The 26,055-nt window shown below is 40.1% G+C and overlaps 1 protein-coding gene and 1 pseudogene across 1 annotated transcript; both read right to left on the reverse strand.

The window, feature by feature from the left end:
- Nucleotides 22,181–22,570, reverse strand: ORYCUNV1R-PS1631 (vomeronasal 1 receptor oryCunV1R-ps1631 pseudogene; annotated as a pseudogene).
- ORYCUNV1R1625 (vomeronasal 1 receptor oryCunV1R1625) lies at nt 24,398–25,360 on the reverse strand. Its single transcript, NM_001167347.1, is given in 1 exon segment — nt 24,398–25,360. A coding segment is annotated over 1 exon segment (963 nt).
- Between the last annotated feature and the right edge of the window lie 695 nt (nt 25,361–26,055).

Here is a 26,055-nt window from a genome sequence, read left to right on the forward strand (position 1 = left end):
GGTCTGGGTAGATGATCTTTCTGATGTGTTGCTGAATTCTATTGGCCAGAATTTTATTGAGGATCTTTGCGTCTATGTTCATTGGGGAAATTGGTCTGTATTTCTCTTTCTCTGCTGCATCTTTTTCAGGTTTAGGAATTAAGGTGATGCTGGCTTCATAGAACAAATTGGGGAGGATTCCCTCTCTTTCCATTATTTTGAATTGTTTGAGAAGATTTGGAATTAGTTCTTTTTTAAATGTCTGTTAGAATTCAGCAGTGAATCCATCTGGTCCTGGGTTTTTCTTTGTTGGGAGGGCCTTTATTACTGTATCAATTTCAGTCTTAGTTATGGGTCTGTTTAGGTTGTTTATGTCTTCCTGGTTCAATTGAGGTAGGTTGTATGTGTCCAGGAATCTATCCGTTTCTGATAGTTTTCCCAGTTTTTTTCGCATACAGCTCTTTGTAGTAATTTCTGATGACTCTTTATTTCTCTGGTGTCTGTTGTTACATTTCCTTTTTCATCTCTAATTATATTGATTTGGGTCTTCTCTCTCCTTTTTTTGGTTAGTTGGGCCAATGGTGTGTCAATTTTCTTTATTTTTTCAAAAAACTGCTCTTCATTTTGCTGATCTTTTGTAATTTTTTTGGATTCAATTTTGTTGATTTCTTCTCTGATTTTATTCCTCTTCTCCTACTAGTTTTGGGTTTGGTTTGCTGTAGTTTTTCTAGATCCTTGAGATGCATTGATAGCTCATTTATTGGGTGCTTTTCCACTTTTTTTTTTTGACAGGCAGAGTTAGACAGTGAGAGAGAGAGAGACAGAGAGAAAGGTCTTCCTTCCATTGGTTCACTCCCCAAATGGCTGCCATGGCCAGCACTGCACTGTTCTGAAGCCAGGAGTCAGGTGCTTCCTCCTGGTCTCCCATGCGGGAGCAGGGGCCCAAGCTCTTGGGCCATCCTCCCCTGCCCTCCCGGGCCACAGCAGAGAGCTGGACTGAAAGAGGAGCAACCAGGACTAGAACCCAGCACCCATTTAGGATTTTGGTGGCACAGGTGGAGGTTTAGCCTAGTGAGCCATGGTACCTACCTCCACTTTCTTGATTTAGGTACCTATTACTATAAACTTTCCTCTTAACACTGCTTTTGCTGTATCCCATAAGTTTTGATATGTTGTGTTTTTATCTTCATTTTCTTCCAGTAAGTTTTGATTTCTTCTGTGCTCTCTTTTATGATTTCTTCATTTAGGAACATGTTGTTCAGTCTCCATGTGTTTGCATATGCTCTAGGGATTCCTGAGTTGCTAATTTCCAGCTTGATTCCATTGTGGTCTGAGAAGATGCATGGTGTGATTTTGATTCTTTTGAATTTGCTGAGACTTGCTTTATGGCCTAGTATGTTGTCAATCCTAGAGTAAGATCCATGCACTGCTGAGAAGAATGTCTATTCTTCAACTGTAGGATGAAAAGTTCCGTAGATATATGTTAGATCAATTGTAGGCATGGTGTTATACAGCAAATTGAGTATTATCCATCTTGTATTAGTGAGGCATTATCCCAATTGAACAGCTAAGCCCCCAGCCTCCCAACACAAGCTCCTGACACTCAACATACCACTCTGTACCCTGACCTTGACTGTTCCAGCTCCCTCCTGTAGCAGGGATAATGCAGAGTGGGTCCATCCCTGCCTGCCTGATTCCACCTGGTATTATTTCCTACAGGTTGATCTGTGTTCTCAAATGTGGCAGAATAGCCTTTTTAGAAAGAATCAATAATAAGCCATATTTTCTATAAGCATTCACCCGGTGAGACAGAATGTGAGCCGTAAGCCTACTGAATTTTAAGTAGGTGATATTATTTAAATGGCTATGTATGATAAATGGCTCATAGATCATGGCTACTAAACTATAATACACAGCCTTGGCATTGCTTCAATTTAATATATATCTGCACTTTGCAGGTATTGATAAGCACTTGATTTTTTTTAAGTTTCTTGCCTGTGTGTAGTTCAGTTTCTTATGTCTTAGAGATAATGATAGCATTCACCTATTAGATTAACAAGTTATGTATTTATATATTATTTCTAATGTGAGTAACACTGTAATGTATAGGGCAGTACCAACTTCTAGTGTTCCTTGTGTAAATTCATTGAAATATATGTCAGAAGGGAGATTGCTGAAACATAGAGTAGACATTTGATTTTTAATTAATCTCCTTAGCTTCCATATTATGTAAAATGCACCATTTTGTTCTTCCACCAAAGTGTGTAAGGATTGTAATTTCCTCCTGTCTTTACTGAGAGTGGATACATTTTGGATTTGTTTTCTTTTTTTTTAAACTTTTATTTAATGAATATAAATTTCCAAAGCACGGCTTATGGATTACAAGGCTTCCCCCCCATAACGTCCCTCCCCCCCGCAACCCTCCCCCCTCCCACTCCCTCTCTCCCTCCATTCACATCAAGATTCATTTTCAATTCTCTTTTATACAGAAGATCAGTTTAGCATACATTAAGTAAAGATTTCAACAGTTTGCTCCTATACAGAAACATAAAGTGAAAAATACTGTTTGAATACTAGTTATAGCATTAAATCTCAATGTACAGCACATTAAGGACAAAGATCCTACATGAGGAGTAAGTGCACGGTGACTCCTGTTGTTGACTTAACAAATTGACACTCTTGTTTATGGTATCAGTAGTCACCCTAGGCTCTTGTCATGAGCTGCCAAGGCTATGGAAGCCCCCTGAGTTCACTGACTCTGATCATATTTAGACAAGGCCATGGTCAAAGTGGAAGTTCTCTCCTCCCTTCAGAGAAAGGTACCTCCTTCTTTGATGACCTGTTCTTTCCACTGGGATCTCACTCGCAGAGATCTTTCATTTAGGTTTTTTTTTTCCCCCAGAGTGTCTTGGCTTTCCATGCCTGAAATAGTCTCACGGGCTTTTCAGCCGGATCCGCATGCCTTAAGGGCTGATTCTGAGGCCAGAGTGCTGTTTAGGACATCTGCCATTCTATGGGTCTGCTGTGTATCTCACTTCCCATGTTGGATCATTCTCTCCCTTTTTGATTCTATCAGCTAGTATTTGCAGACACTAGTCTTGTTTATGTGCTCCCTTTGGTTCTTAGTCCTACCATTATGATCAATTGTGAACAGAAATTGGTCACTGGGACTAGTGAGATGGCATTGGTACATGCCACCTTGATGGGATTGAATTGGAATTCCCTGGTATGTTTCTAACTCTACCGTTTGAGGTAGGTCAGCTTGAGCATGCCCCGAATTGCACATCTCTTGCCTCTCTTATTCCCACTCTTATATTTAACAGCGATCACTTTTCGGTTAAGTTTTAGCACTTAAGAAGATTGTGTATTGATTGCAGTATTCAACCAAAAGTATTAAGTAGAACAAACAAAAAAAATACTAAGAGGAATAACATATCAAGTTGCTCATCAACAGTTAGGGTGAGGGCTGATCAAGTCACCATTTCTGCTAGTGTTCATTTCACTTTAACAGGTTTCCTTTTTGGTGCTCAGTTAGTTGTCACCTATCAGGGAGAACAAGTGGTATTTGTCCCTTTGGGATTGGCTTATTTCACTCAGCATAATTTTTTCCAAATTCCTAACAGTGATCACTTTTCAGTTAAAATTTAAACACCTAAGAATAATTGTGTGTTAATCATAGAGTTCGACCAATAGTACTAGAACAAAAAACAATACTAAAATGGATAAAGTATTACATTGTACATCAACAGTCAGGACAAGAGCTGATCAAGTCACTGTTTCTCCTAGTGTCCATTTCATTTCAACAAGTTTCCCCTTTGGTGCTCAGTTAGTTGTCGTCGATCAGGGAGAACATATGATATTTGTCCCTTTGGGACTGGCTCAATTCACTCAGCATGATGTTTTCCAAATTCCTCCAAATGACCTGGTTTCGTTGTTTTTGACTGCTGTATAGAGATCTATAGGGTACATGTCCCATAATTCCTTTATCCATTCTACTGTTGATGGGCATTTAGGTTGGTTCCAGGTCTTAGCTATTGTGAATTGAGCTGCAATAAACATTAAGGTGGAGACAGCTTTTTTTGTTTGGCAATTTAATTTCCTTTGGGTAAATTCCAAGGAGTTGGATGGCTGGGTTGAATAGTAGGGTTATCTTCAGGTTTCTGAGGAATCTCCAGACTGACTTCCATAGTGGCTTAACCAGTTTGCATTCCCACCAACAGTGGGTTAGTGTCCCCTTTTCCCCACATCCTCGCCAGCATCCATTGTTGGTAGATTTCTGAATGTTAGCTGTTCTAACCAGGGTGAGGTGAAACCTCATTGTGGTTTTGATTTGCATTTCCCTGATTTCTAGGGATCTTGAACATTTTTTCATGTGCCTGATGGTCATTTGGATTTCCTCTTTTGAAAAATATCTATTGAGGTCCTTGGCCCATCTCTTAAGTGGGTTGTTTGTTTTGATGTTGTGGAGTTTCTTGATCTCTTTGTAGATTCTGGTTATTAACCCTTTATCTGTTGCATAGTTTGCAAATATGTTTTCCCATTCTGTCGGTTGTCTCTTCACTCTCCTGACTGTTTCTTTTGCAGTACAGAAACTTCTCAATTTGATGCAATCCCAGTAGTTGATTTTGGCTTTGACTGCCTGTGCTTCTGGGGTGTTTTCCAAGAAGTCATTGCCGGTACCTATATCTTGCAGGGTTTTTCCAATCTCTCTAATAATTTGATGGTGTCAGGTCGTAGATTTAAGTCTTTAATCCGTGTTGAGTCAATTTTTGTGTATTGTGAAACGTAGGAGTCTTGCTTCATGCTTCTGCATGTGGAAATCCAATTTTCCCAGCACCATTTTTTTTAATTTATTTTATTTTTTTTGTTACTCTAATGCACTATTGGTAAAAATGCAAATTAGTGCAACCATTATCAAAGATAGTATAGAGATTCCTTAGAAATTTGAAAATAGATCTACCATATGACCCAGATATCCCACCCCTGGGATTTGCCCAAGTGAAATGAAATCAGCATATAATAGTTATCTGTGCCACCAGGCTTACTGAAGCTCAATTTCCATAGTTAATTCCATGGAATCAACCCATATGTCCATTAACCAATGACTGGATTTTTTTTAACTTTTATTTAATGAATAGAAATTTCCAAAGCACGGCTTATGGATTACAATGGCTTCCCCCCATAACGTCCCTCCCACCCACAACCCTCCCCTTTCCCACTCCCTCTCCCCTTCCATTCAGATGAGGATTCATTTTTGATTCTCTTTATATACAGAAGATCAGTTTAGCATACATTAAGTAAAGATTTCAACAGTTTGCACCCCCATAGAAACACAAAGTGAAAAATACTGTTTGAGTACTCGTTATCGCATTCAATGTACAGCACATTAAGGACAGAGATCCTACATGAGGAGTATGTGCACAGTGACTCCTGTTGTTGACTTTACAAATTGACACTCCTGTTTATGGCATCAGTAATCTCCCTATGCACCAGTCATGAGTTTCCAGGGCTATGGAAGCCTTTTGAGTTCACCGACTCTTATCTTGTTTAGACAACGTTATAGTCAAAGTGGAGGTTCTCTCCTCCCTTCCACTGGGATCTCACAGAGATCTTTCATTTAGTTTTTTTTTATTTTGCCAGAGTGTCTTGGCTTTCCATGCCTGAAATAGTCTCATGGGCTTTTCAGCCAGATCCGAATGCCTTTAGGGCTGATTCTGAGGCCAGAGTGCTGTTTAGGACATCTGCCATTCTATGAGTCTGCTGAGTATCTCGCTTCCCATGTTGAATCACTCTCCCCTTTATTTATTCTATCGGTTAGTATTAGCAGGTACTAGACTTGTGTATGTGCTCCCTTTGACTCTTAGTCCTTTCATTATAATCAATTATGAACTGAAATTGATCACTTTCATTAGTGAGATGGCATTGGTACATGCCACCTTGATGGGATTAAATTGGAGTCCCCTGGTATGTTTCTAACACTACCATTTGGGGCAAGTCAGCTTGAGCATGTCCCAAATTGTACATCTCTTCCCTCTCTTATTCCTACTCTTCCCAGCACCATTTATTGAATAGACTGTGCTTACTCCAGGGATTGGTTTTGGATCCTTGATCAAATATGAGTTGGGTGTAGATGTTTGGGTTTATTTTTGGTGTTTCTATATTGTTCCATTGGTCTATCCATCTGTTTCTGTACCAGTACCATGCTGATTTGATTACAACTGCCCTGTAGTATGTCCTGAAATCTGGTATTGTGATGCCTCCAACTTTGTTTTTGTTGTACAAGATTGCTTTAGCTATTCGAGGTCTCCTTTGTCTCCATATGAATTTCAGCATCATTTTTTCCAGATCTGAGAAGAAGGTCTTCGGTATCTTGATTGGTATTGCATTGAATCTATAAATTGCTTTTGGGAGAATGGACATTTTGATGATATTGATTCTTCCAATCCATGAGCATGGAAGATTTTTCCATTTTTTGGTATCCTCTTCTATTTCTTTCTTTAAGGTTTTGTAATTTTCATCGTAGAGATCTTTAACGTCCTTGGTTAAGTTTATTCCAAGGTATTTGATTGTTTTTGTAGCTATTGTGAATGGGATTGATCTTAGAAGTTCTTCCTCAGCCGTGGCATTGCCTGTGTATACAAAGGCTGTTGATTTTTGTGCTTTGATTTTATGCCCTGCTACTTTGCCAAAATCTTCTATGAGTTCCAATTGTCTCTTAGTAGAGTTCTTTGTGTCCTCTAAGTAAAGAATCATATCATCTGCAAAGAGGGATAGCTTGAGTTCTTCCTTCCCAATTTGTATCCCTTTAATTTATTTTTCTTGCCTAATAGCTCTGGCTAGAACTTCCAGAACTATATTGAATAGCAGTGATGAAATTGGGCATCCCTGTCTGGTACCAGATATCAGTGGAAATGCTTCCAACTTTTCCCTATCAATAGGATGTTGGTGTGGGTTTTTCATTGATTGCTTTGATTGTATTGAGGTATGTTCCTTCCAAACCCAGTTTGCTTAGAGTTTTCATCATGAAAGGGTGTTGTATTTTATCAAATGCTTTCTCGGCGTCTATTGTGATAATCATATGGTTTTTCTTCTGCAGTCTGTTAATGTGATGTATCACATTGATTGTTTTGCGCACATTAAACCATCCCTGCATACCAGGAATAAATCCCACTTGGTCTCGGTGGATGATCTTTCTGATGTGTTGTTGCATTCTATTGGCGAGAATTTTATTGAGGATTTTTGCATATATGTTCATCAGGGATACTGGTCTGTAGTTCTCTTTCAATGCTGCATCTTTTTCCGGCTTAGGAATTAAGGTGATGCTGGCTTCATAGAAAGAATTTGGGAGGACTCCCTCTTTTTTGATTGCTCTGAGTAGTTTGAAAGAATTGGAGTCAGTTCTTCTTTAAATGTCTAGTTGAATTCAGCAGTGAATCCATCTGGTCCTGGGCTTTTCTTTGTTGGGAGGGCCTTTATTACTGTTTCAATTTCTGTCTCAGTTATGAGTCTGTTTAGGTTTTCTATGTCTTCCTGGTTCAATTTAGGTAGGTTGCATGTGTCCAGGAATCGATCCATTTCTGATAGGTTTCCCTGTGCTGGCATACATTTCCTTGTAGTAATTTCTGATGATTCTTTTTATTTCTGTGGTGTCTGTTGTTATGTTTCCTTTTTCATCTCTTATTATATTGATTTGGGTCTTTTCTTTTTTTGGTTAGTTTGGTTAGTTGGGCCAATGGGGTGTCAATTTTGTTTATTTTTTCAAGAAACAGCTCCTCATTTGTCTGATTTTTTGTAATTTTTTTTGATTCAATCCTGTTGATTTCTTCTCTGATTTTAATTATTTCTCTTCTCCTACTAGATTTGGGTCTGGTTTGCTGCAGTTTTTCTAGGTTCTTGAGATTTGCTGAAAGCTCATTTATTTGGTACCTTTCCAATTTCTTGATATAGGCACCTATTGCTATAAACTTGCCTCTCAATATTGCTTTTGCAGTACCCCATAAGTTTTGATATGTTGTGTTGTTATCCTCATTTACTTCCAGAAAGTTTTTGATTTCTCTTTTGATTTCTTGAATCACCCAGTGTTCATTCAGGAGCATGTTGTTCAGTCTCCATGTGTTTGCATACTTTCTAGGGTTTCCTGAGTTGCTAATTTCCAACTTCATTCCTCTGTGGTCTGAAAAGCTGCATGGTATGATTCTAATTCTTTTAAATTTGCTGAGACTTGCTTTATGGCCTAGTATGTGATCAATCCTAGAGAAGGTTCCATGCGCTGCTGAGAAGAATGTAATTCTTTAGATGTAGGATTGAAAGTTCTGTAGATATCTGTTAGATCCATTTGGGCAATAGTGTCAATTAAATCTGTTGTTTCCTTGTTGATCTTCTGTCCTGTTGATCTATTTCTGAGAGTGGAGTATTGAAGTCCCCCAGTACTATTGTATTGGGGTCTAAGTCTCCCTTTAAGTCCCTTAACATATCTTTTAAATAGACCAGTGCCCTGTAATTAGGTGCATATACATTTATAATAGTTACATCTTCCTGTTGAATTGAACCCTTAATCATTTTATAGTGCCCCTGTTTGTCTCTCTTAACAGATTTTTATTAAGGTTTATTTTGTCTGATATTAATATGGCTACACCTGATTTTTTTGGTTTCTGTTGGCATGGAATATCTTATTTCCAACCTTTCAGTCTGTATGCATCTTTGTTAGAGAGATGTGTTTCTTGTAGGCAGCAAATAGTTGGGTTTTGTTCCTTAATCCATTCAGCCAGTCTGTACCATTTAACTGAAGAGTTAAGTCCATTAACGTTTAATGTGACTATTGATACATAGTGACTTTGACCTGCCATTTTCCGGAAGATATTTTCTAGTATATGCTTTGAGCTTCCCATGCTCTTCTTCACTCAACATGGATTAAAGACTTAAATCTACGACCCAACACCATCAAGTTACCAGAGAGCATTGGAAAAACCCTGCAAGATATAGGTACCGGCAATGACTTCTTGGAAAATACCCCAGAAGCACAGGCAGTCAAAACCAAAATTAACATTTGGGATTGCATCAGATTGAGAAGTTTCTGTACTGCAAAAGAAATAGTCAGGAAAGTGAAGAGGCAACCGACAGAATGGGAAAAAATATTTGCAAACTATGCAACAGATAAAGGGTTAATAACCAGAATCTACAAAGAAATCAAGAAACTCCACAACATCAAAACAACCCACGTAAGAGATGGGCCAAGGACCTCAATAGACATTTTTCAAAAGAGGAAATCCAAATGACCAACAGACACATGAAAAAATGTTCAAGATCACTAGAAATCAGAGAAATGCAAATCAAAACCACAATGAGGTTTCACCTCACCCTGGTTAGAACAGCTAACATTCAGAAATCTACCAACAATGGATGCTGGCGAGGATGTGGGGAAAAAGGGACACTAACCCACTGTTGGTGGGAATGCAAACTGGTAAAGCCACTATGGAAGTCAGTCTGGAGATTCCTCAGAAACCTGAAGATAACCCTACCATTCAACCCAGCCATCCAACTCCTTGGAATTTACCCAAAGGAAATTAAATTGCCAAACAAAAAAGCTGTCTGCACATTAATGTTTATTGCAGCTCAATTCACAATAGCTAAGACCTGGAACCAACCTAAATGCCCATCAACAGTAGAATGGATAAAGGAATTATGGGACATGTACCCTATAGATCTCTATACAGCAGTCAAAAACAACGAAACCAGGTCATTTGCAACAAGATGGAGGAATTTGGAAAACATCATGCTGAGTGAATGAAGCCAGTCCCAAAGGGACAAATAACATATGTTCTCCCTGATCGATGACAACTAACTGAGCACCAAAGGGAAACTTGTTGAAGTGAAATGGACACTAGGAGAAACAGTGACTTGATCAGCTCTTGTCCTGACTGTTGATGTACAATGTAATACTTTATCCATTTTAGTATTGTTTTTTGTTCTAGTACTATTGGTCGAACTCTATGATTAACACACAATTATTCTTAGGTGTTTAAATTTTAACTGAAAAGTGATCACTGTTAGGAATTTGGAAAAAATTATGCTGAGTGAAATAAGCCAATCCCAAAGGGACAAATACCACTTGTTCTCCCTGATAGGTGACAACTAACTGAGCACCAAAAAGGAAACCTGTTAAAGTGAAATGAACACTAGCAGAAATGGTGACTTGATCAGCCCTCACCCTAACTGTTGATGAGCAACTTGATATGTTATCCCTCTTAGTATTTTTTTTGTTTGTTCTACTTAATACTTTTGGTTGAATACTGTAATCAATACACATTCTCAAGTGTTGAAACTTAACTGAAAAGTGATCGCTGTTAAATATAAGAGTGGGAATAAGAGAGGCAAGAGATGTGCAATTCGGGGCATGCTCAAGCTGACCTACCTCAAACGGTAGAGTTAGAAACATACCAGGGAATTCCAATTCAATCCCATCAAGGTGGCATGTACCAATGCCATCTCACTAGTCCCAGTGATCAATTTCTGTTCACAATTGATCATAATGATAGGACTAAGAACCAAAGGGAGCACATAAACAAGACTAGTGTCTGCAAATGCTAGCTGATAGAATCAAAAAGGGAGAGAATGATCCAACATGGGAAGTGAGATACACAGCAGACCCATAGAATGGCAGATGTCTAAACAGCACTCTGGCCACAGAATCAGCCCTTAAGGCTCGTGGATCTGACTGAGAAGCCCATGAGAGTATTACAGGCATGGAAATCCAAAACACTCTGGCAAAAAACAAAAGAAAACAAAACAAAACACCTAAATGAAAGATCTCCGCGAGTGAGATCCCAGTGAAAAGAACAGGTCATCAAAGAAGGAGGTACCTTTCTCTGAAGGGAGGAGAGAACTTCCACTTTGAGTACAACCTTGTGTAAATATGATCAGAGTCGTGAACTCAAAAGGCTTCCATAGCCTTGGCAGCTCATGACAAGAGCCTAGGGTGATTACTGATGCCATAAACAAGAGTGTCAATTTGTTAAGTCAACAACAGGAGTCACTGTGCACTTACTCCTTATGTAGGATCCATGTCCTTAATGTGCTGTACACTGTGATTTAATAATATAACTAGTACTCTAACAGTATTTTTCACTTTGTGTTTCTATGTGGGTGTAAAGTGTTGAAATCTTTACTTAATATATGCTAAACTGATATCTGTATATAAAGAGAATTGAAAATGAATCTTGATGTGAATGGAAGGGGGGAGGAGAGGGAAAGCGGGGGGTTGCGGGTGGGAGGGAAGTTATGGGGGGGAAGCCATTATAATCTATAATATGTACTTTGGAAATTTATATTCATTAAATAAAAGTTAAAAAAAAATGAAAGAGAGAGAGAGAGAGAGAAAGGAGAATGACTGACTGACTCTTCCATATACTTGTTCACTCCTCAAATGCCTATGGTTTTCATATGGGTTGGACACAATTACTTGAGCCATTACCTGCTGCCTCCCAGACTGGGCATTAGTAGGAAGCCGGAATCTGAAGCAGAGTTGGGACTTGAACTCAAAAAGTCCAATATGGAATGTGGCATTTTTTGTTGTCTTAACCACCACATCCAATATTTTTAAGTAAGTGAGTGTAATGTGATCAATATTTTTTTAGAAGTGTGCATTGGCTTCTCAGCAACTTCTAGGGTTCTATATAGGTTTTAGGATTATTTTTATGTTTCTACAAAATGCCATTGATACCTTTATAGGGGTTGCATTGCATCTGTTGATTAATTTCAGTAGTATTCACATTTTAACAATATCAAGTTTTCCAGTTGATGTATATGGAATGACTTTCATGTATGTGTGTCTTCTTTCATTTCTTCCATTAGTGTAGTAAAATTTTTAGAGTCAACATCTTTCCTTTCCCTGGTTCTTTTTCTTCCTATTTATTTAATTTAATTTAATACTATTATAAGGGAGATTATTTTAGTCATTAACTTTTCCTATAGTTTGTTTTTAGGGTAAAGAAATGAATTAGGTTTGATTTTTATACTGTAGCTTTCCTGAATTCTTAGTCTGCTTCTGCAATCACGTTATCTGCAAACAGCCAGTTTTGCTTATTGCTTCCAGTTTTATGCCTTTCATTTATTTTTTCATAATTTCTCAGGCAAGGACCTCCAGTACCATGTAGAAGGATGATGGTGGCATCCTTGCCTTGTTCTAGATGGTAGCTCTGACAGTCCTCCTGCCTTGTTGTGTGACTGCTGTCCTGTAGCCTAGAATGCTGAAGGCAGCTCCTCTACTCTTATCCTTCCCCGAGGAACAATTGGCTGTGCTCTCTGCCTTTTCCCGATCTTCCTGGGTTCTGCAGTGTGCATCAGGTGGCCAATCTCTCTGACTCTTCTTTGCTTCTGGAAACTACTGGGATCCCATATGTGCTTTCATAATTTCTTATGGTAAGACCTATGCATTGGTTTCAATAATGTTTGGCACCAAAATAAGCTAGCAATTTCTTTTCTTTTTTTTTTTCATTTTTTGACAGGCAGAGTGGACAGTGAGAGAGAGAGACAGAGAGAAAGGTCTTCCTTTGCCGTTGGTTTACCCTCCAATGGCCGCCGCGGCCGGTGCGCCGCGCTGATCCGATGGCAGGAGCCAGGAGCCAGGTGCTTTTCCTGGTCTCCTATGGTGTGCAGGGCCCAAGCACTTGGGCCATCCTCCACTGCACTCCCTGGCCACAGCAGAGAGCTGGCCTGGAAGAGGGGCAACCAGGACAGAATCCGGCGCCCCGACCGGGACTAGAACCCGGTGTGCCGGCGCCGCAAGGTGGAGGATTAGCCTAGAGAGCCGTGGCGCCGGCCAAGCTAGCAATTTCATTTTCTCTTGAAGTTTTGCAAGTGTCATTGTATTATCACATATTTAAAAGCATGCCTGCGAAAAACTTTGTTTTTATTACTTTTTCCAATAAGAAAGAATTTTATATCTCCATATTTTTCAGAACATGAATTTATATCAAGGTTAGATAATTTTCATATATGATTCAGTACTTAAATTCTGTTTTCTCCCTCATATAAAGCACTTCATTTAGGAAGGTATGATACCAGAGCTTACTAAGGGATTACAGAAATCTGTGAGACAATCAGACACAGCGGGGAGCCAAGTCTAGCAAGAACTTGTTTATTTCACACATAACAGAGCCTTTTAAAGCACAAACCTGCAGAGTCATTGGGGCAGGGCATAAGGACTAGCCAATCACTTAAAAGATCATTTTACTGGGTGATTTCTATAGGACTAGCCTTATGTCTATATTCTTGCTATCAGTTGTCATCACCTCCCCTGATGTTGCACAGCCCATTAGCTTTGGTGGTAAACAACTTTGGATTCCGCCCACCTTACTTCCTCTCCGCGCCAGCTTTGAATTGCCTTGTGTAACTAATTTCCCCACACTTTTGCTGAGTGATTATCTACTTTTCCAATGATATTCCTGTTTCTGTGTTTGTGTATGAGCATGTGTTTGAGCATGTCTCCTTGGGATGGGTGTGTTGTTACAAATTCTTTCAATTTTTCTTTGCTGTGGAAAATCCTTATTTCTCTTTCATTCATAAATGAGATTTTTGCAGGGTACATTAATCTGGGTAGACAATTTGTTTTTCTTGGGACTTGGAGTATGTCTCACCATTGCCTTGTAGGGTTGTGATGTGAAGTTTGGGGTGAGTTTAATCAAGTTTGCTCTGAATGTGATTTGGCTTTTCTCTTGTGCACATTTTAGAATCTTTTCTTTATGTGCTACTGAGGAGAGTTTTGCCACTGTGTGTCTAGGTGAGGATCTTTACTGGTCCTGTCTATTGGGAGTTCTGTGTACTTCCTGAACTTGGATGTCACTTTCTCTCTCCAGAAGGGGGAAGTTCTTTGCTCTTATTTCCTTAAGTAGGTATTCTAATGCTTTCTGTGTTTCGATGCCTTCTGGAATTCCCTAGGATCTGCATGTTATATTGTTTGATAGAATATTGCAGATCTCCAATCTTGTTTTTCAATTTCCTGATTTCTTCTTGTGTTTTGTTCTGACTGTGTTATTTCCAGGAATTTGCCTTGTAGGTCTGATATTCTTCTTCTGTCTCATTTCTTCTATTTTGAGACTATCCATTGTATTTTCTATTTGCTGTATTGAATTCTTCATATCTAGAATTTTGTTCTGATTTTGCTTCAATATCTCAATTTCTTGGGAACACTTCATTAAGGTCGTGAATGGGTTCCCAATTGCTTCTAAGCAATCTGATGATTAATTTTCTGAATTCTGTTTCTGGCATATCTTCAATCCCTTGTTCTGCTTCCATTATTGAAGAGCTGATGTAATGTTCCATTCTGAGGCTAATACTATCTTCCTTGGTCTTATTAAAAATATTCTCCTTGTTTTTCAGCATTTCCAATTCCTTTTATCTATAATATGTGTCTTGGTGCTTGTTGTGGGATTTCCCACTGCTATGAGCTGCTATGTGTCTGTGCGTTGCCAGTGGGAATGCTTAGCCCCACTCCTGAAAGTCCTGCTCACTTCTGGATGGTGATGGGGGAAGATAGGAGAGCCCTGGTGCACTAAGCCCCACCTTTTTGGGCCAGGCTCTGGTGGTAAAATGAGCTAGGGATTTCAGTGTTTAGAACTTCTCACTGTCGTATGTTTGTGTGGTGGTTGTGGATTTTTCTTTTAAATTTTGTGATCCCTGTTTCTAGGTGAGGGCTGTGTGGTGAAGTGGCTCTACCACTGATGGGTGTGCACACAGAAGGCAAATGTGGTAGCACCAGGTTTACACTGGAGATGTAAATAGACAATATGGCTTCTCCCGGCTGGATGCAGGTACGAATAGGGGATTGGAGACGTGGATGGGCAGGGGCTGTGCCTAGTTCTCCCTCTTTTCCCTTATTCTTCCCTCTTGGAATTTCAAAGAGTTTGCATGATTTTCCCACACACTACTAACTGCAGCTCTGTGGACTCGTGACCCGGCATGTAACCTGGTCTGCCTGTGGTGGGGGCAGGGTGTGGTGTCTGTTGCCCTCTTCTGCTTCTCTGCTGCGTACCTGCTGTGTCTCAGTGACTCTTTGCTTCCTCTGGGTGTTCCTGCTCAGTCTCTGCTAGACTCCCAGGTTTCTCTGCTCTAAACTCTTGAGGTTCTGTTAGCAGCTCATATGCCCTTTCCTTTTTAATTATCTATTTCCTCCTCCCAAGACTCAGAATGTCTTGTTGCTATACCGCCATCTTGGCTCCTCCCCTGGTTTGTTCTTTAATAGTATTTTAGATAATAAAATATTTATATTTATCATTTAACATGAGTTTTCACATGTATCTTTCATTGTATCATGTCAATTTTAAATGTAAGAGTGTTGAATTTGCATCTGGAATCCACAATTTACACAAATCCTAGTTTGTGGTCTGCATTGCATATGGATTTAATCATGACAGGACAGTGAAAGCGCTGTCAAAAAAAAAAAAACACAAAAAACAAAAAACAAAAAATCATGTCCACTATACCTTGTACCTAGGCATAGCAGCAGCAACCCATGCTGTTGGCTTATTGATGGTACCAAAGACTAAAAGGAAAATGTAAAGGATAGATTGTCTTGCTTTCTCTCTCCTCCAGTGTGTTGACATAAGAGGTTGGCTTATGCGGTGATGGAACAGGTGTTAGAAAGGGATCGGTTTCCTTGGTCACAGGTGTTTTTAGGCTGTGTTGTCCTCCTTCTGTGTTTGAACCAGATTCTTGTGTGAGCCAACAGCGCGAGCTCCCTGGCTATCAGCACCTGCCACCCTCCTCACTTTCTTCAGGGTGAGATATAGGTCATACCTTTAGACCCTTGATCCACTCTGAGTAGATTATTGAAAGGAGGAGAGGTAGTTTTCGAGTTTCCATCTTCCCGTGGCATCAGTTGTCTGAGTCCCATCTACTGACAAGACGTCCTTTCCCCAGTGTGTGTTTATGGCATCTTTATCAAGAATCAGTTGCTGTAGAAGAGTGGATTCATTTCTGAGGAGCTATTTTGTTCTGTTCTTCTGTTTCTGTTTTTATGCCACTACCATTCTTTTTGGTTACTATAGCTCTGTAGTATATCCTTATTTTTTCCAAAGAAACCTTTTATTTAATGAGTAAAATGTCTTAAGTACATCTTTAGGAATATAGACATTCTTCCCACCATATCTGCCCTCCCACTCCCACTCCCACCCCACCTTTTCCTCCCTCTCCCATTCCCATTACTATTTTCCATTAAGATTTGTTTTCAATTAACTTCACACATAGAAGACCAATTCCATACTAAGTAAAGTTTTCAACAAATTGCACACATAGGCACAAAATATAAAGACTGTTTGAGAACAAGTTTTACAGTTAACTCTCACTGAGTACGTTTTATGTGCCTTTATTCCTCTCTTCGTTTAGGAAGAGTTGTTTTTTCATTTCAGGTGTTCCCAAAGTCATTGAGTCTTTTTTCTCAATTTTTTATTTTTTCATTTTATGTATAACTGATATTTGTATATCAGATCTGTATAACGAGATTTTCTCTTGATCTAGTCTGCTGATGAAGCTTTAAACTTTTTTTTTTTAATTTGAATTAAGGAGATTTTCAGTTCTATGATTTTTGTTTGGTTCTCTGTCAAATTCTTTTGCTGAATATCTTCTTCATGTCATGCATTGTTTCCCCAATTTCATTAACCTGTGTTCTCTTGTCTCTGAGTATCCATCCATCAAGGTAATACATTCTTTATCATATGATTCTTCAGCTCATTTACACTGCAGTCTTTGTTAAAACATTCTTGTGTCATTGGAGTCCCTTTCTATGGATTCTTGTGTCCATTTAGATTTCTCACTTTGCCTTGCTTTTTTTCACACTGTTGTGTCACTGTGTTTGTATTTATGCACCTGATACTGATCAATCAATGGATCAGTCTATCACTTTTGAAGGGTGGTTTTCATGGTGAAAGAGTTTTTGGAAGATGTATTATCAGTTGTCCATTTGTTGTCTATTTGGGCTTAGTTCACATTGGATGCAATAGTGTCCTATCCTGATTCCTTATCTCACTCTAATTGATATTCGCAGAGGCAGGAATGTGGTGTACTCCTGAGATCCAGAGTAGCTCAGATGCTGCACAGTCTGCCAGCTTCTCCCTGGGAGACTGGAGTCACAAGAGTGATAGTGGCAGTTGATGATATTCTGGTTGGCAGCCTGGGCCAGTGTCATGAGTGCCCCTGGCCAAGAGTCCAGTGTGCATGGGTTCTGGTACAGGCTTGGGTGGTACAGGGATGGTCCCTGAGCCTGAAGGGGCAAGTCCCATACCTTTAGGGTGCTGGAGTCAAAATGTCGAGGCTGTTCTTCATCCTTACCCTTGCAGCACCAAGATTGCATGGGCTAGCATGCTGGGGTTGCCCTGCTGGTTGTAGTCTGATTCCTCATGCTACAGCCCCTTTTGTTAGTGTGTTGAATCATCTGTGTGGACTCAGGGGTGGGAGGGTGCAGGGATTCTGCCTCCTGGGGCAGCATCATCCTGACAGTGATCCCCTTTCTCAGAAGGTGACACTTTGCCACAACCTGTGTTCTGGGAGTTGTGAGGGGGACATTGAGACCCTCCACTTAGCGAAAACTACCATGAGTTCTCCAGGTGACTCTGGGATGCTATTTGTGATGTCCATGCATTCTTCCTGTGGCTGGGATTGCCAGGGGAAGCATCCATGTAGATGGGCTCTGCTGAGCCTTCCTGTTCACATTTCCCCCTTCACTGTGGATGCTCCAGACCAAGGATGATGGCTTCCAGGTGGCTTTGTTCCTACCTTTATGCTGCCATCCCAGGTCTCTGTGTATGACAGGGTTCCTACAGGGTCCATTCTGAGTCTTGCGTTCAACCTCAGGAATTCACCCTGAAGAGAGGCTTTCTTGTTCTTTTTACTTTCTGTGAAGGAAGAGGATCACACTGTTCTCCTCTGTTTCACCATCTCTTCATTAAGAGTTTTTAGGTGCACAATGCAATATTGTAATTCGTAGGCACGGTTTTTTACAGCAAACCTAGAACTCTTCCATCTTGTATAACTGACGTGTCCTCCCAGTTGAACAGCTAAGCCCCCAGCTCCCCCAACCCAAGCTGCTGACACCCAACAGGCTACTCTGTTTCCCTGACTTTGATTATTTCAGTTCCCTCCTGTAGCAGAGATCATGCAGAGTGAGTTATTTTATGCCTGCCTGGTTCCACTTAGTATCGTTTCCTCCAGATTGATGCTTGTTCTCGCATACAGCACAATTTCCCTTTTTTTTTGAGTAATCAATAATAAGCCATATCTTCTTTAATCTTTCATCTAGTAAGACAGAGGATGAGTGCTCTAAACTTATCTAATTTTAATTAGGTGATATTTAAATAGCCATGTATGCTGGCATATGGCTCATGGGTCCTGGGTGCTGTATTGGAAAATGCAGCCCTGGACTTGTTTCATTGGATGCATAGCTGCACTTTGCATTTTCTACATTCCATTGCTTCCATGCAGTTCTATTTGGTCATGTATAAAGGCAGGAGAATGATAGCATTCACCCATTAGGTTAACAAGGTAGGTATTTCCATGTTGTGGCTGATGTGACTAATGGTCTAATGAGTAAGGGAGTGCTAACTTCCCCTAGAGTTCCTTATGGAAATTCCTTGAAATCTATGCTTAGAATGGAAATTGCTGGAATAGCATAGATAGATATTTGATTTTTATGTAACCTCCTTACTGGCTTCCACATTATGTAAAAAGCACCATTTTATACTTCCACCAATAGCGTGTTAGGATTGTGATTTTTGCACATCTTGCTGAGAATGGATATCTTTCGGATTTGTCTTCTTGATGAAAGCCATGCACATGGTGTGAAGTGGTGTGTCATTATGGCTTAGATTTGCCTTTCATGAATGGTTAGTGCTGTGGAACATCTTGTTGTGTGCTCTTGGCTCTTTAGATGTCTTCTACGGGAAACACGACACTTCTCATCCATTTGACCCTTTTTGTAGTCAAGTTATTTGATGCTGCTGCTGATGTCAAGTTGCGTTATATGTATTTTGGACATTATCCCAGTGTTGGAATAGAAATATTTTTTCCCAGGGCCAGCTGGCCTGCAATGAAGGCATCCCGTATTGGTGCTGGTTTGAGTCCCAGCTGCTCCACATCTGATCCAGCTCTCTGCTATGGCCTGGGAAAGCAGTAGAAAATGGCCCAAGTGCTTGGGCCGCTTCACTCACATGGGGGACTTGGAAGAAGCTCCTGGCTCCTGGCTTTGTATCTGCACAGTTCTGGCCATTTGTGGGGTGAGCCAGTGGATAGAATATTCATTCTCTCTCTCTGCCTCTGCCTGTCTGTAACACTTCCTTTCAAATAAAGAAATAAGGTCTTTAAGAAAGTAAGAGATATATTTTTCCCTGTCTATAGGTTATTTCTTTACTCTGTAGATGGATTATTTGCCATACAAAGGTTTTTACTTTGATGCAATCAATCCCATTTTTGTATTTTTGCTATGTGACCTATTACTTTTGTATAATAGTTAAGAAACTAATGGCCATTATGAGCAATGTCATGAAGATTTTCCTTTATGTTTTCTTCTAGGAACTTAACATACTCAGAACTGAGGTTTAAATCTCTAATCTATTTTTTTTAGGATTTTTTTTTATTTATTGAAGAGGTAGAATTACAGACAGTGAAAGGGCAAGACCGACAGAAAGGTCTTCCTTCTTCTGGTTCGCTCTCCAAATGGCTGTAAATGCCGGAACTTATCCTGATTTGAAGGCAGGGGACACGAGCTTCCTCTGGCAAAGATGACCATTTCACCCAAAGTTTTATGATCACAGATAATTAAAACTATCATAATATACCATTATTATCCATTGGTTTCACAAATGTATATTACAAATATTGACAAAACTATATTTGCAACATCCCTAACACAAACTGGCATTTCTTCCTTTTTTCATTTTTTAAAAAATTTAGCCTTCACTAACAAGGGAGAAATGTCATATTTTTCTTTCTGTGTCTGGCTTATTTTACTGAACATGATGTCCTTCCATTGGATGCATTTTGTTGATAATGGTAGGATTTCATTCTTTTTAACCAGTGAGTAATACTCCATTATGTTTCAATACCATATTTTCTTTAGCCATTTATCTGATGATGGATGATACCTTGGTTCATGCCATGTTTTGGCTATTGTGACCATTGCTGCCATGAACATGGTGATGCAGGTGTTTCTTCAGTAAAACGTGCTCATGTCTTTCAGAATTGCTGGATCATATGGTAAGTCTGTTTCAGTTTTCTAAGTAATCTCCATACTGTTTTCCACAGCGGCTAATTTAGATTCCCACCAAGGGTATAAGTGTCCACCTTCTCCACATTCTTGCTGGCATTTGTTGCTCTCTGTGTTTTGGATTTTGGCCATTCTGACAGGAGATGGTGATATTTCATTTTGGTTTTGGTTTGTATTTCCCGGATGGCGAGTGATGTTGAGTTTTTTCAAATAGTTGTTGACCATTTGTATTTATTCTGTTGAAACTGTCTAGATCCTTAGCCCATTACTTAACAGGATTAGTTTTTGTTGTTGCTGTGTTTTTAAAGTTGCCAATATATTCTGAATATTAATCCTTTGTTGGATATGTTTTTTGAAAAGAGTTTTATTTTTTATTTTGTTTTGAAGGGAGAAGCAGCAGAAGAGAGTGAGAGGCAGGAGAGGAGAGAGGAAGATGAGAGAGAGTGAGGGAGAGAGGCTGGGAAAGAGGGAGGGAGAGGGAGAGGGAGAGGGAGAGGGAGAGGGAGACGGAGAGGGAGAGGGAGAGGGAGAGGGAGAGGGAGAGGGAGAGGGAGAGAGAGACTGCTCTGTCTTAAGGTTTTCTCCTGAAACGCCTATCTGTACTAACTGGGGATAAACCAAGTTAACTCCAGGACTCTGGAACTCATTTCAAGTCTCCCATATGGGTTGCAGGGATACAGTACTTTAGCCATTACCTGCTGCCTCCCAGAGTATGCATTAGTAGGAATCTAGCAGTGGAAGTAGAGTTGGGACGTGAACCCAAATAGTCCAGTATGGAATGTGGCATTTTGTGGCATCTCAACCACTGCCCCCAATGCTTCAATGCTTGCTCCTTATAACATATTTTGAAGTAAGCAAAGTGTAATGCTTTCAACTGTTTTTCTTTCTTTCAAAAGTTTGCATTGGTCACACAGGATCTACCTGTGTTCTAAATGGATTTTAGGATTGTTTTTATCTGTTTCTATAAAAATGCCATTAATATTTTTATACAGACTGCATTGAATCTGTTGATTAAGTTAAGTAGTACTCACATTTTAAGAATATCAAGTTTTCCAATTGCTGGATGTGGAATGACTTTCATTTACGTGTGTCTGCTTTCATTTTCTCCTTTACTGTAGTATGCTTCTCATTGTAAACGTCTTGCCATTCCCTGGTTAAATTTCTCCTTGAGCATTTAATTTAATTTACTACTATCATAAGAAGATTTTTTATTGGTTGACTTCTCATATGGTTTGTTTTTAGTGTAAAGAAATGAGTTCGGTTTGTTTTGTGTGTTTTTTTTTTTAATACTGCAACTTTCCTGAAATCTTAATCCACTTATGTAATCATGTTATCTGCAAACTGCTAATTTATATCATTGCTTCTAGTTTTATGCCTTTTATTTATTTTTTGCATAATTACTCTGGCAAGGATCTGCAGTCCATGTAGCAGGATGATGGTGGGCATCCATGCCTTGTTCCAGATGGTAGCTCTGGCAGTCCTACTCCCTTGTGTGACTGCTGTCCTGTAGGATAGAAGGTTGAAGGCAGCTCCTCTGCTCTTATCCTTCCCTAAGGAGATGCTTTACTTTCTCTGCTGTTTCCCAGTCTTCCTGGATTCTGCAAAGTGCATCAGGTTGCCACTCCTTTTATTTTTTTCTTTACTACCAACCTCCTGGGGCTCCATAGGTGCTCTTCCATAATTTTTCATGTTAAAATTATGCATGGATTTCAAAAATTCTGAGTGGTGCAAGAATTCCCATCTATCCACCTTCAGCATCCTCATTGCTAACAAATTACATTAGTGAATTTATTATAATCTATTATATTGTCTTTGTAAAAGTGACATATGTTGCTTTTACATATTTGGAGGTATAATGTGATGTTTCAATTCAGGTGTTCATTGTGGAAAAGTCAACTCATGAAATAAGCCTATCCTTCAACTTGGGCAAAATTGCCCAACACTGTATAATTAAGCCCTTGTTTTCCCCCTTATGGATTTAAAAAAGTCAATTATATGTTTTTCAGTGCTGATTAGCAGCAAAGGACTGATTACAGCACTGCCAATGACCACCATTATCTGGACACAGCAAAACACCGGGTCATTGTTCCACATCACTCTTGAGGAGGAGACAGTGCATTCCAACACAAAGATGTTCATGAGCAGCAGGATGGTGTGGGTGGCCCTTTGCCCTAGGAAGGCTCTTGGAGAAAGGCTGGTGCTGTGAAGGTGCTGGGACCGCCTCTTGCACCTGCACAGGAGAGTCACCATGTACCCACTTGAGAGGGCCATGAGCCCTAAGAGGGAGGCATCTCGGAAGATGCCCAGGATGGAAAACAACTGCCAGACATAGTAACCCATGGGTGATATAGTGCAGGATTCAAATTTAATGGAGCTTTTCTAGTACCCTTGTGTTACTAGGTGAGGGAATATATGTGACTTTGGTTTTGTAACTGTTCTCTGGATTGGTTTTTTGAAATACTGAATTTTAGAAGATGTTATTAGCTAGGTAAAACTAAACTTTTGGTATGATTTTATAGATTTTTTCTTTTTCTAACTTAAAGATAATATACATCTGTAATGTTCATCTCATGAATTGTTCATCTCATGAATTTCTAGATAATTTTCCATGTATTGATTTATTATGTAAATTCTGAATTTTAACCTCATATTCAACATTTTATCTGGAAAGTTCCAAGCTGGAGCTGCCCAAGGCACTGCTGAATGTCCCTAGTGGCAGCACAGAATGCTTCTTATATGAATCCACACTACAAATGTCTCTACTTTCTTTGGGGAAACTGCAAGTAGGATTTGCACCAGTAGAAAATAATCCTCAAATTATTGTTTGGTACAAAGTTACCAGAATATTTAATAATTATTGAAGAATGGCAATTTGACAGTTTTAAAATCTTGTCACTTTATGTTTCTGAGAAAAAATTTCATCATTGGTTAGAACATAACTGGAAACATCTTTATTATGGTAAAAAACTCATAATATAAAAATTGCCCCTTTAACCCTATTAAACTGTGCAATTCAGTGGCATTAAGTACATCCCACTGTTGTACAACCACACCCAACACCCATTTCCAGAATGTTTTCTTCTTCCTGCACTGAATTCTGTGTCCATTAAACAAGAACTGCACTTTCTTCTCCTCCATCAGCCTCTGACCACCTTCTGTGAGGAGATTCTTAGACTACCTGTTCTTTGGTGGCTGAAGGATTTCACTTAGCATAATATATTCAAGGTTCATGACAGAATTCCCTTCTTGTTTGGGACCACAAACTAATTCATCTAATTCATCGTTTGTGCAGCCCACACTTTCTTTATACACTCATGTGGTTGTTGGTTTGTTGCAGTTGATTTCTCAACAATGTTGCAGTGGCTTCGTTTCTGAGAGGAGGAGTGTGGTGGGGGCAAGAGGTGCGGAGTCACCACACAGACCCCGGGAGTCGGGTGAAAGCGGGCTTGAGGCAAGCAGCCCGCAGACTCATTTATTTCAGTTCATACATCTTGTATATCCAAGACCAGACAATCCGGTCAAGGGACAGTCTATGCCCCAACCAATCACAGCCTGTTGCCAGGCAGTTTCCAAAGCCATCCAATCACAGCCTGTTGCCAGGGAGGCTCCATTCCATTGCCAGGTTGGATTCAAAGCCATCCAATCATAGCCTGTTGCCAGGCAGGCTCCATTTGCCATGTGGGTTTCAAATCCATCTAATCACAGCCTGTTGCCAGGCAGGCTCCGTTGCCAGGTGGGTTTCAAAGCCATTCCTGAGTAATTGACGCTCGCTTGCCAGGCCACCTTGGCATGGCCTTCTCATTCCACCAAATTGGGTTGCTTCTACTTTTTGACTGTTGTAATAATGCTGTTATGGGTTTTGGTGTGGAAATCACTGTGTGAGTTCATGTATTCAGTACTTTTTGGCGTTTGTAGGAGTAGAGTAACTGGATCATAGGAAATTTATGGTAAAAGCTGATTGCATACATAGTTAGGCAATGTACAGATCACTGTGGATTTGTTAGAAAGTGCTTTGATCTCATGAATCAGTACTTTCTGGATCACACGAGGCAGTGGCAAATGGGATCTATCTCACACTTCCTTCTTGAGGAGCCACTATATATAATACTTTACCCAGACAGCATATACTGGCTACTGTAATAAAAATGTGGAAATTAGTGCAATAGCTCATTTAGAGAACTGCTTTTCATTGAATAATTTCACATCTATCATTCTCCCCCTAATGGATTTTAAGAAGGTAATTATACGCTTTTCAGTACAGAGGAACACGCAAGGACTGACTGTGGCATAGTTGTTGGACACAATAATATGAATACAGTAAATAATTGGGTCACCTTTGAACATGAGTCTTGAGGCAGAGAAAATGCAGTCCAAAATGCATATGACTATGAAAAAGCTCATGAGCACCAGAATGGTCTGGGTGGCCCTTTGCTCAGGGGAGGCTCTTGGAGAAAGGCTGGTGTCACGCAGGTGCTGGGACTTCTTCCTGTGCCTGCACAGCAGGATCACCATGTATCCACTGGAGAGGGCCATGATCCCTATTTGAACGACTTCTCTCAAGATTGCCAATGTGGAAAATGTTTGCATTAGGAAATAGCTCATGGGCAAAACAGAGCAGGATTTAGTGGCATACATTAGACCGTGTGAGGTCCCATTGGGAGTGGCAGTGATGGAGATTATGAGGTGACTGCTGATGGACATGGAGAAGAAGCATAGGACAAAAAGAGAGCATAGGATGCGTTGTGAAAATACCTGCTTGAACTTGGCCAACCAGGAGCTCCTGGGGCTGAGGGTGATGGCCTGGAGGACACAGAGCAGGCAGGATGTGTACAGGGAGAGGGCCCGCAGCACCCGGTAGGAGAAGAAGACTGCTTTACATGTGACGTCATCCCAGGAACCCTGAGATCCAAACATGTCCATAGCATGGCTCACCACAATCATCAGCATCACTAAGTGGATGAGGGCCAAGAGACCAATCGTCAAGTCAGTGGGCTTGGGTCTGTGCTGGAGAAAGTAATTGAGGACGTGGAAGAGAAGAAGGAAGGCATTGGCTGGGACCCCAATGGAAATTTCAGTGTAATAAATGAATTTCATCTCATTGCTTTCATAAATTTTATTATATTTATTCATATTATATTTGGAAAATGCAAATAGTGTGTGTCTAAGGAGAAAAAGAAGAAGGAAATTTATTAGCACATTCATCTGTTTCCTCCAACACTCTTGTCATCCTCAAAATATGGAGATGAACCCCAGGCATCTTTCTACTCTTTAAACTGAAGCCCACATCACAGCCACACCCCTACCCCAGGCCACCTCTCCTTTGTTAGGCTTGGATCATGGGTGTCATTGCTTAGTTCCAAAGTGTATAAGCTTTGCTCTTCATGAAACATTATCATAGGGCCATGTGTATGGAGCAGCTGTTAAGGCAATACGTGGGATGCTGCACCCCATATCACAGTGCCGAGTTTTGAGCTCCACTCTCTATCCCTCTTTCCTAGAAATGTGTTCCCTAGGAGGAGTAAACAATGGCTCACATGGCTGGGTCACCTCCACCCAGGTTAGAGACCCAGAATGAGCCTCTGATTCCTAACATGTCCTGGCTTGCTCCAGGCCACTGTGGACAAGTGAATGGGGGAGTACAAGCTCTCTTCCCCACCCCTACCACTCTGCCTCTCATACATACAAAATCATTTTTTCAAAAGGCCACATATAATGTAAATGTTCTTATTAGAGCTTTTTCAGGGGGCACAAGCAATATCTTATTTGATTACATGCATCATCTTGATAGAGTGTCAGGAACAAAGTAGAATCTACAACATTTGTTG

The sequence above is a fragment of the Oryctolagus cuniculus genome, chromosome 10, assembly GCF_051225735.1.
Source record: "Oryctolagus cuniculus isolate XC-2025 breed Fujian yellow rabbit chromosome 10, ASM5122573v1, whole genome shotgun sequence".
Taxonomy (NCBI): Eukaryota; Metazoa; Chordata; class Mammalia; order Lagomorpha; family Leporidae; genus Oryctolagus; species Oryctolagus cuniculus.